The sequence below is a fragment of the Perca fluviatilis genome, chromosome 20, assembly GCF_010015445.1.
Source record: "Perca fluviatilis chromosome 20, GENO_Pfluv_1.0, whole genome shotgun sequence".
Taxonomy (NCBI): domain Eukaryota; kingdom Metazoa; phylum Chordata; class Actinopteri; order Perciformes; family Percidae; genus Perca; species Perca fluviatilis.
In genome coordinates this window covers 3,024,556-3,036,838 of record NC_053131.1, presented here as the reverse complement: position 1 = coordinate 3,036,838, position 12,283 = coordinate 3,024,556, and the positions used below count along the sequence as shown (strand labels likewise).

The 12,283-nt window shown below is 41.8% G+C and overlaps 1 protein-coding gene across 8 annotated transcripts in view; it reads left to right on the top strand.

Moving 5' to 3' along the window:
• Positions 1-12,283, top strand: part of ppp2r5eb (protein phosphatase 2, regulatory subunit B', epsilon) — a 70,346-nt gene that overhangs the window by 31,754 nt on the left and 26,309 nt on the right. For all 8 annotated transcript variants that reach the window (XM_039785922.1, XM_039785921.1, XM_039785918.1 and 5 more), the window contains one exon: positions 12,079-12,275. In XM_039785922.1, the coding sequence (XP_039641856.1) occupies positions 12,079-12,275 (197 nt within the window). The remainder of the gene's footprint in view (positions 1-12,078; positions 12,276-12,283) is intronic.

Below are 12,283 nucleotides of genomic sequence, written 5' to 3'. Positions count from 1 at the left end.
TTTAGTTGCTTTTTGTAGATATGAATAAATATGACAAATGACCGCATTAATTGGGCTTATATATCGTTTCGTTACAGTTGCAGGCCCCCGAATGGGATCGAAACGACGTTGCATTGTCTTTGGGATATCGGTTAATATTGTATCGTTGTCCAAAGAATCAATACAATATCGTATTGTGATAAAACGTGGGATTTACACACCTAGCACATACCTGACATTATGTCATTGGATGTTATTGATTTGTCGATCAACGGAAAATTGCTGGCCAACAATTCTGATAATCAGTTAAACTCAGTAAACAGGGATTTTGCAGCTACGGCCCGACTTCATGTGGATTGACCAGTAGTTTATGGTGGCTAATGTTAGCACGCTTGAGCTAGATATTTGTAACTGCCATTGCTGAGTCAGTTTGGTGACTTTAATGCTCTTCTCTTCTGTTCAACTGCAGTATGTTTTAGCATTTTGCGCTATCCTGACATTGTGATTTATGGCCACATAGGCATCAAAACTATACACTTATTTTAAGTCCTTTATCAATCCAAACCTGTCAAGCATGCACTGCTTTTATATCATTGTAAACTGAATGCCTTTGTATTTTTGAGCTGACACAAGTTCTTGGAATACATCACGTTGGGCATTTTTGCTACTTTATGGGTTAATTTCATGGGACGCTCATGATAAGGATAACAAAACATGAACGTAACTGCAGCCAACGAGTTCAGTACTGTATTGCACGACTTGCACTAGGTTTGGTAGACTGAACCCAGGTCAATGTGTGTTTGACTGTGTGTTTGACTCGGTTGCCATGCTTACAGCTGTTTGGCTCCAACTGGTGCAGTCCTCTTTCCTCTCTCTCCTCTTCATTCAATTGTTCCAGTCTGCATGTTTACATCCTCAAAGTGACATTGTAATGGCTTGTTGGTTAATGGCTAATCAAACTCCCTCCACATCTATAAGGGTTTGTCTTTGTTTTTTTGTTCTCTCTTTGCACCAGACACCAGGTAGATTGATTAATTAAATGTGAGCAGAATGAACATCTATCTATCAACTCCTAAAGTATTTCCACTAAAAAGCCTGAATGTTTTTTCATTGGTCAATATAACTGCAGATAACATGTCTCCACTTGCAGCAGGAATCCCATTGACTGTCATATTATGTTGTGTGTCTGGCACTGAACATTGCTCAACTCTAACAGCCATATGTGTGTACATGCATGTGAATGACAGTGTCATGATAGTGGACCAGCTGGTCGTGGGCCAGCTTCTGGTGGAGATCTGTATGGACAGCTGATGACGGCCATGTTGCTGGGTCACGTCTGTCTTCCTGTTGTGTGTTTTTTTTTTTTTTTTTTTTTGAAGCCTAAACAGAACAGATGTTATGACAGTCAGCCATTATCATCTCTTGTCACTGTAATCCTTTATGTAATGTTTAACCCCAGTGGCTTACAGCGAGCAGTGACTGCTGGGAAACTGTTCTCCTCGATAGGAAACCTGACGCACAGTTTCCGTTTTGATGGAGATGCAGATGTATGACTTTTTAGTTTGCTAAAGTTTGTTGCTGGCTGAAAGTTAAAAATTCTCCCCCCAAAAGAAAAAAGGGCCAGATTCTCATTTAAAAAGAGTTAGTTTTAGTTGTTGGGAGTATCCCTGAAAGAATATCTTATTAGAATTGAATCCATGACTGACTTGTATATATTGATCAGCTGCTCCTATTTAGAGTGACTCAGACAAACGGTATACAAAGTGGAATCTACCAACGGCTTTTAAAGGTGAGAAAGTGGCAAAACGTTGAAAACATTTCCATATTTGTGAGGGTGTCCTTAATCTCAGATTACTCCAGGGACCAGTAGAAGACTGGTTGGTTTATTGTTGTTGGCAGCCGAAGCAGGGAGCGGCTGAAAAAACCCAGCAACTTTCTCTGGCTAAATGAGGTTAATTAGAAGCCACCTGCAGCGAGTAGAGCAAAGGTCACACCACATTCCACCATCGATAGCCCTGCATGTCTTCCTGACGGTTTTACTGATCTCCAGTCGGCTGTTTATACCTTTTAAGATGGCTGAACGCTGAGTGTGTGTACATACATTACACCGTCAGAGCCGCTACACAATATCCTACAAATGGACCTTCAGGCAGAGGGGTTGAGTGACCTGCTGAGTCCATCTGTTGGACTCTCTCTCCTGCCGTAACTCAAGCCCACTCGCTCGCCCGCACACACGCTCCCCCGCACACACGCTCCCGCACACACACACACACACACACACACACACACACACACACACACACACACACACACACACACACAGCTTGCTGCTTTTATAGACAAGGGGCTTTCCCCTTTACACTGAGTGTGTGTGGACTGTTCTTAAAGTGCATCGCCTGGTCATCCTACACCTTCTTAGACTTGAATCTCTGCGGCGCTGTGTGTAGAACAGTATAACCTAAGAATAGTGAAGCACACCGGTGAATGTTCCATTAATAAACAAGAAAGTAGGGCTGCACGATTAATCTAATTGCAATCACGGTGGCGCTCTGTGCGATTACATGAATGCAAAAATGGTGGGATTGGAGTAAACCAAAAGGTGTGCTTTGCGCGTGACGCTGTGTGTGCGCTGCAGTCTCCACGTTGCGACACCCTTCACTTTTACCCACAGTATTAACTGGTGGAGCCACCAGGTCTTAAGAAGCTGGGGGTTTCTATTGTTCACGGTTAACTCACTTTAACATCTCTTTTCCCTCACACAGCCGCTACGCTAACTCCAACGCTGCTCACCTGCGCTCGCTCCCCTCGCTTCACCACTCACACACTGATGTCATTTTTCTGTCATTTAATTTGGTAAAATATTAAGTTATAAAAAAAAAGTATGGGACATTTTTCTTTATATATTTCTTTTTATGCTCGTTTAACTTTGTATGTTCAATTTGAGAAATGCAATGCAATCGCAGTGTTGTAAATCGCAATATGACGTTTTCTCCAAATCGTGCAACCCTATAAGAAAGTGACTTTTTTCACCTGCTGGCCATAGTACCAATGATACAGCCAAAACTAAACAAGAATAGGTCAACAGCAACAACAACATGCACCGTGTGTTGAGGATGTTAATCAGCTGATTGATGGGGGATAGCAGAAGTCAAAGCCTGTGTCCAGTACAGTTTGAATAGCCCCTCTGTCAAAGATATCATTTCATCAACGGAATTCTAAATGCACCCTATATGTTTCAACACGGTGGTTTCTGATCGTTTTATCTTGTAACCTCTCACAAAAAGCAGTGTACTTGTGGAAACTTGAGTGAAATCTGAAAAATAAGTCTTGTTAGTCCACAAGAGTGTATCTTGCAACAAACCGCATGAGGGTCCTGACCTTCAAGTTGGAAACTGTTGTTTAACAAAAATAGGCCAAATTGCAGTTTTAAGCACTTTTACTGTAGTACTTAAAATGCTTTTAGTTATCTGTTTGAAAGGCATACACTCCCAATGTTGGATGATATCTAGCTCTTTCTCCTACGTGGTTTGAATGCGCTTTGTGTAAGTCACTTCAGACAAAAGTGTCTGCCAAATGATTGTAATGTAACTGTAAATTGTAGGATTTAAAAAATCTTACTGTAACTTCTCCCAGATGCATTTTCTGCCCAAACTGCAGCTGGCAGTAAAAACCTACCATTGGCCCAGATTCTACCAGCATTTGGCTAAATGCACCACAGTATATGAGGTACATACAGTGGTGCAGAATTGGGGGGGTCTGGCCACAGTGTCCAGCTGAGTCACTGTCAATGTAAACTCATTTGTCAGATAACTTTGCAGTCTTTGACTTAGGCGCTGCCTTGTAAAGATCCCCAAAAGCTACACTGTGATCTTGTCTGTATATGTTCCCATTAGTGGTTTTCTTGCAGCAGTAAGAGAGAAGACTTTGATTCAGTTGTTGGATCCTTAAGAAGCAATGCCCTACTATGCATTTACTCAGCATTACCATGAGTAGATCCATAACCGTTGACTGTTCTTTTCACCCTTATAATTACTTTGTAATCTGTACAGAGTGAAATTTTAAAAACCCATTCTGTTTGTGTGTGTTTTTTGCAGTAGTTGCATTTGTGCCGTTTTGGAGCAGGTCTGCACTTCATTTTGATAACTGTTCCTCGCTGTGAACTGACCATGTGAGCTATGAAACACTGCCAAATCATGTTTGGCTACTAAAATAATCAGTGGCTGATTTGAGACTTCCCACTAAAGATCAGTAAATCATGTTAAGCCTATTAAACAACATTAAAGTCTTTCTTAAAAAGAGGTGTACATATGCAAGCTGCTAAATCCTGACCCTGTGTTCAATAGATTGATGCTGTTATGTAATTAGCCTTACTTAAAGGAGTTCCTGTGGTGAGCTATCCCACTGCTCTCTCTCTCCCATGCTGTTAGTCGTTAAGCTTATTTCCATCATTAATTAAACAGCAGCGACTTCTCTCTTCCTCTGCCAAAGGGAGCCCAGATGAGAGTCTCTACCACAGATGAGAAACAGAACCGGCAGGCAGGAAGGAGTAAACCGGGGTGAGGCAGAAGCCAGAGCAGAGCATCAGTGTTTCCACAGGCCAGGGCTGCACTCATAAAGCATCTCAGAATAGTCGTGTTGATATGAGACCAGTTAGCTCCATACCCAATAGAATGCATTTATAGGTTTTTGACCTGGTGTCAACAGTCATTCTCAACCAGAACACAAGACACCACAAAATCTGCACCACTACAAGTTGTTCTATAGAAACAGACACGTTTTGTCAGCCGTAAGCTAGTCTTGCATTGCCAGACCTTCCTGCACAGCGCTGCGGAGGAGGGTCTGGCTAGTCCACACAGCATTCCGGGATGGGAGAATAACATGCTCTGGTTTATTGGCATTTCTTTAAACCAAACATAGTTGTCTGGGGGCGGCGCTAAGCCCCGGACACAATGGCGGTGCCAAAATAGCCTCAGGAAGGAACTTGTTTTGGTGGAACATGTGGACATTCAACAGTAGTTTTAGTCGTGCAACAGAAAACTCTGATTGGACAGATAGTCTAGCTAGCTGTCTGGATTTACCCTGCAGAGATCTGAGGAGCAGTTAACCATAGTCCTCACAAATCCACCGGAGGTTAGGACGCCAACACAGAGACGGAGGAAGGGGACGGACATCCTGCCGAAAATGAGGGACATCCAGCGGCACCGGAACTATCCTGGAAGTGGAACATAGTCGATATAGACTAGCCGTAAACTAGCAGGTCCCATCCGCACTTGAATGATAAAGATGTAGCCTGTTGCCCAGTGCAACTTTGCCAATATAAAAAACTTTCTTCCTACAGCCCATTGTTTTGTTTGTTTCGTCAACTGTAACATTAACTTGAAACCTTTGATCCTGATGACTTTAAAATATACAATATATCAGAAAAGTCGCCTTCAAAAACGTAAACGCGACGATATCTTTAGAATAAAGCTAAAAAATGCTCAATTGTGTTGGTTTGAAGCAACTGTTGTCTCTTCGTGGATGTTGAACTGCCTACACTGGCCACACTCACTTCTAATAGCTGTTGCTGCTGTGATGTAGCCATAAATAATCCCCAACATGATGGCTGGTTTATGCACAGAGAGGCTGACGGAGTAGATCAGCAACTGCCAGACACTCATTTCAACCCTGATTCCATCCGCTGCCCACAGTGGCTGCTGGATTAAAAAAAGATCACATTTGTACCAGCTAAATGGATTTGGGGATAAAGATGGATGGTAAAAGTAAATGCCCTCAATGATATGGGTACTTTTAAACGTGAAAGCTTCAGTTTATGACAAATTGGTCCGGTCAGTGCATCCATTGCATTGAGTGGCTTTAAAAGGTCTTATGTTTTATGAATTAAACGTGCGTGATCTTGCAAACATTGTCATGAGTTTCAGGTTTATGTAGCTTGAAAACGTGAACAGCTCTGGGTGTTTTAATGGGATTATTCGAATAATTCATACAAGTACATTTGTCGTTTAGCTTTGATCTGGCTAACTAATTGTCTTTTCCCCCCATGGTTTTGTCCATTCACTTGGAATCACTTTTCTGTCCTTTGCGGTGACATACAGTTTTTATGATTTGAAAGCAGCTGCAGACTGTCAGCTGTGGCTGGTACATTTAATCCCAATTCTGCCTGGGTCTTGGTATAAGCATGAACAACTAGCAGTAACACCAGCTCAGGTGTCTTTGAGGTGCTTTGGGCTGCAGAGCGGAGACAGGCCACGTGCCAAACCGGCTCAGAAATCTATGCAAGATGTTTTTCTTTAAATGTTTAACTTCTTAATGTGTCCTGTTATACTTGGTATGCCTTTTTGATTGCTTCTGAAGAGTAAACATTAGCTGCAGTGTAGTAAACTATAGTGGAGGAAGCGTGAAACCGTGGTTGATTGATAGAATACCAAGAACATTATTCATCAAAAAAGTCAATGATCCATTGATCACTTAAGTCAGATGTTCCTAACTACCATGGCACGAGGAAAAGATGTGGTTTGGCAGAAAATGAATCGCCAACAGTTGTGGTAATAGGGTCATTTTATGAAGGCAAAATGCCCAAACTTCACTTATTTCAGCTACTCAAATATGAATGTATGCTTGTTATTTTTGTCTTTTATGATGGTAAACTGAATATATTTGGAGTTTGGTCTTTTTCACATTTGTTGCCGCCATTTTATAGATAAAACCACTGATTGAAGAAAAAATTAAAGGAAAATGGGCACTACGGTAGCCTTATGGTTAGGGTGCATGCCACATAACTGCAATGTCCAAGTTTCGATTCCCGGCGAGGCAAATCCCTTTCTCCACTGACTGAAAACTGGGATACATGGTGGTTGGTATACTGTCACTCATCAGTAGCCCCCCAGTACCAGTACAAACAAAGATAAAGAAAATCTATGTGGAAAATATTAAGCAGAGATTGGTGTGTGTTGGTTCTTCTTCCTTGCTGATGTGTATGAAGGGTAGTTTCTGGGTTATTCTAGGACTACAGACACACACACTCATTCTCTCACATGCTTAAATACAGTCACACACTTTCACCCACACTCTCTCTGTTCCTCTCCCACATTCACACTCATACTCTCTCGCCCTGCTCCAAGCCCATTGGCTGTGCTCTCTCTGTGTCTCTGTAGAGGGATTACTGTGTCCTGTGTGATTATCTGTCTATTAATAGCTTCCTTTAAGGCCGTTCACATGCTCGTATAGCGACAGAGCTGCAGGATCCCGGGGCCCCGGGCTCCGTAACACAAGCCGACCCTGAATCCTGCAGCCAGTAATTACTGTAATGAAGTACAGCGTACTGTACACTACTGTACTCACTCACAGGGACCTGCACGCACTGTAGACAACACACAAAACAAGCATGCACATATTCACTGCGCCGCAATGAAAGGGACTATGGAAATATTATTCCGGATATTATTATTCAGATACTATTCCAGCGTCCCCAGACCTCTGTATATACTTTGCACCGCCTTACAGATTTGCATACTTGGACTGAAGTGAAATCTTGTTATATAGTTTGTTTTACAACTGTAACATGTACATTTTACATTTGTATATACATTACATTCCACTTTAGATGCACTCTGCCAAGGTTTGTTTCGCAGGACAGGGAACTACACTTTCTCTTCAAATGGTCTGATCGTTACAATGTTTTCCTAAAGATTTTAACATTCATGTGAGTCAGTCAACTTTTTTTAAATTTTAATATTTTTTTTAATTTCAAAAAGCCCCCCACTGATACACCACTGGCCTGCAAAGTCTTTGAAAGTTGGTGTATTTGAGGAAATTTGGCTAGATGGTTCACTTTTTTCAGCAGCTAGTCTCTAACTGTGTCTGTCTGCTGTTTGGTGCTGAACAGGTAGTGTACAGTAGGCCTATCAGAGCTTTTATTCTTATTATTCACCAAATTTTGGATTCTCTTATCCAGGGCAACTTAAAAAGACTGCCAGGACTGAATATCTTGCTCAGGACATGCAGACTTTGCAGCCACCTTAATATTCTGGCCAGCACTGTTTTTAGGTATTTGGAGCACCGAGTGATCATATCACATGCTGGGCAAAGAGGAATTTCTTTGATCTTGTTGGCTGGTTAATCGGGAGGTACTATCCCCACCACAGATTGTAGATTATTTTCCATCCTAGTTGCATATGATGTAATCTCTCGGTTTGAAATGAAAATGTTGCTAAAAGTTCAAAGTAGGGGCTGAACGATTTGGGGGGAAAAATCTTTTTCAGCCAGATATTGCCATTACGTTTCGATTTTCTTTTTTGAGGGGCTTTTCTGCCTTTATTTTTGATACGACAGCTAGGTGAGAAAGGGGAGAGGGGGGGAGGGAGGGGAAGACATGAAGGAAATCGTCACAGGTCGCATTCGAACCCTGGACCTCTGCGTCGAGGCATAAACATCTCAGTACATGTGTGCCTGCTCTACCCACTGAACCAACCCGGCCACACGATTTTCTTTTTTAAAAGTTTAGCTAGAGTTCAATATTCACTGTATAACAGAGAAAACATGTCATGGAGCATGACAACATGAGACACCGTCAAAACTGCTCTATATTCTAATGCAAGGATGAGAACATGGATATGACTGCCATTTTACAGTCGAACACAGAACATTTATCACAAAAGCTAAAGTTATAATAATAAAACAATTCCAATCAGTACTTTACTGTAAACTGAAATTTCTGATATGCCTCCATTCAATAGCAGCATCTACATACAGTTGTGCTCATAAGTTTATGCTAATTATGCCATGCTAAAGTTGACTAAAAAGAGGCATAACAAAATCATCTTTTTGAAATTGATCTTAATGCCTTAATTAAAAAAATGAGGAAAAATTCAACCTTTAAGGACACCAATTTTCTTTGTGAATGAATAATGTATCGTAAATAAATAAAATACAGGGGGCAAAAGTCAGTCCTCCCCTATGTTAAATTCCCATAGAGGCAGGCAGATGTTTATTTTGAAAGGCCAGTTATTTCATGGATCCAGGATACTATGCATCCTGATAAAGTTCCCTTGGCCTTTGGAATTAAAATAGACCCCCCACATCATCACATACCCTTCACCATACCTAGAGATTGGCATGGGGTACTTTCCATAAGATCATCTCTCAATGCAAATCAAACCAGCTATTAGGCTAACTGAACTAAAACCATGCCAATCTCTAGGTATGGTGAAGGGCATGTGATGATGATGTGGGGCTATTTTAATTCCAAAGGCCAAGGGAACTTGGAAGTTGTGGGAGCGAGCATTGAGCTCTTGGTTCTTCCTTCCCAGCGAATTTGTGGAGGGGGGGGATAAAGGCTGCAGAGCCCCGGACTCCTGCCAGTCAATCAGGGCTCTGGGTTTGTTTGGGACTTGCCTCAATGCGCTGAGCTTAAGCAGGAGGCCAGTAGGTCGTGAGTAACTGGTGGCATTTGGATCAAAACATGTTCACAGTGATCACTTTAAATGCACTGGATGAGGTCTGTCGAGGGCCATTTCCCAGGACAGGAAGCTGCACTTTCTGAGCGTCAGGAAGAGGATTTCAAGAGTTTAACCATTCATTCAATTTGATCTAGGAAAAAAAGACCCTACTGACCTTTAAAACAGGGTAACGGCAGGGTCTTAAAAAGTCAAAAATTTCAAAATCAAAAATGTAAGCCTTAAAAGGTCTTAAATCATTTTAACACCGGTCTTAATTTCCCTAGCTCTATGTAACACTACCTCTAATGCTCTTGGAAATGCTCCCACGGCGCTCTAGAACGTTTTTTTAATTTTTTATTTATTTATTCCGTGGTAGTTATATCTCTTGATAGTCCAAATAGAATTTGCTGGATATGTACTGATTATTATTACTCCGCGCTGCTTTTATTTAATTTGAAATTAGGTATATACTTTGCAAGTCATTTTGTCACTCTGCCTTTCGTTGTACTTTTGTCGTGATATAGGCCTTAAATTTAATCCACGATGGTCTTAAAAAGTCTCAAATTTGACTTTGTGAAAGCTGCAGAAACCCTGTAAATGTGAATGTATTCAAGGGGGCCTCTGTTAACCTAACCTGCACAAGAGCTACAACAGCAAACTCTTTAATTTGGCCAAAAATCTCAAGTCTGTCAATTTAGTCCCAAATCTGTGAAATGAGCAAACATGCAACATTCTTACTGTCTAAATGGTTCGAACATTTGATCAACATCTAATACAACCACCAAACCAAAGTAATAATAAAGAGTAGTAATGAGAAACAGCTGTAGGGCTGCAGCTAACATTTATATAATAATAAAATGAAACATACTCTACCGACTATTTCCTCCAATAATCATTTAGTCTATGAAATGTTAGAAAAGGGATTCCTGGAGCCCAAAGGTAATGTATAATGAATGAATCACTCTGCATGTTGTAAAAAGGTGAGCAATTCATTTCAGTGTTACTTGAAAAGTTTCTCAAGTCATTCATATGCAGTTTGTGAGTCAACATGAAGAGCAGCTGAATTCCAAACGACAAACAAGCACTTTGAAGTGTCATTTTGGGAACAAACTTTAGACACACACACACTTCAGACACACAGCAGCAGCAGCAGCTTATCTCTTACATAATAATGGCCCGGTCCTGCTGGGACGGGAACATCAGGCCTCGCGATCAGGGAAGAGCGCCGTGCGTCCCCCTGCAGGTCTGAACTCTGTGCGACCCTCCGCCATGTCTTTCACTGTTGGATCACAATAAAGACACCTGTTGACTTGTTCTGCCTGTACATCCATACCGAAACACGCACTACTGGATAATGAGGCTGTGTGCCCCCCCACCCCCCTCTTTACAAAGAGGGTTTGCTGAAAAGATGAATAAGTAAAAAGCTAATGCAGAGCAGGAAACAGACTTTTTCACCTGAGGCATGCGGTTGTAGCATCCTTTGTTTTCCGTGAAATCCATACATATGTTACTTTGCTTAACTTGCATTTTTGGAAGTGGTAAGATCTTTTGCTCTATGGTGCCTATCCCTGCTTATGCTGCACCCAGCTATCTATATAAAAAATACCAAACAAACTAACCTTGCTGCTGCTGGATGTTTTAAACACCATTTCCTGTGAATACATTCATTATTGGCTTCTAAACAAGAAAAGCAGTCATACTTTTTTCCGTCTTTCACATATTTGTGCACGTTTCTTTAAGTGCAAAGTTTTTTGGAGAATTGATTTATTGTCATTTTTTAGGAGTTTGCAAAGGATGGATGGATGATCTTTTTTTATTATTTTCAAGGGGGAAATTATCCTTAAAATTAGTATGATTGGTGCTGGATTGTCTTTATTATTGATTTAATCTACAGATTATTTTGTGTATTTATTGTTTAGTCTATAAAATTGTCAGAAAATGGTCAAATTTTCCAGAGCCGTGGGTTGCTGACCCACAAGTTTAAAAAATGTGAATGATATAAAACCGCTAAAAGCAGCAAGTCCTCACTGGAGAAGCCAGAACCAGGGGTTGTCTGCCATTATTGCTTAATAAATTACTTTAATCAGTGTTTCTCAAACTGTTTACACCACGTATCACTTCAGAAAATAGTAGGCTCTCGAAGTACCACCATTATGGCCCACGTTAAAATAGAGTAGCAGCTAGGGCCAGTTCACACAGGAGGCGGGTTTATTCCTAAAACATTATTTATTGTTGACAGCCACAGCCAGGCTGTACTTCCTCCGTCCCGCTCCAGCTGAAGCCAAATTTGAGGTAACTCGGGTCATATCTCCTTACTGTTTTGCACCATTTGCTGCTAGCGGGCGCTGTGGAGACTTAACCGCCGCTGCTTAAGTAGCGACTGGCAATTGCGCTCATCCCCTATAGTTTCAATAACTCTCTGTCTCTACTTCTAGTGGTCTACACTAGTGCTCTTCAGTCCAACTCTTTGATTTAGTGCTGTTTTCGGTGTTGCAGCTCCCTGACCTCTGCGGGAGTCAGAAACATCACATGTATTTCTGCACCAACTGAACTGACCTCTCTCTCTCTCTCTCTCTCTCTCTCTCTCTCTCTCTCTCTCTCTCTCTCCCTCCCTCCCTCCCTCCCTCTCTTTCCCTCTCTCTCTCTGTGTTTGTGCGTCCAGACGTGCCAGCGCCGGAGCAGCCGGAGCTGTTCCTGAAGAAGCTGCAGCAGTGCTGTACTGTCTTTGACTTCATGGACACGCTGTCGGACCTCAAGATGAAGGAGTACAAGCGCTCCACGCTCAACGAGCTGGTGGACTACGTGACGGTCAGCCGGGGCTACCTGACCGAGCAGGCCTACCCCGAGGTCGTAAAAATGGTGAGGAC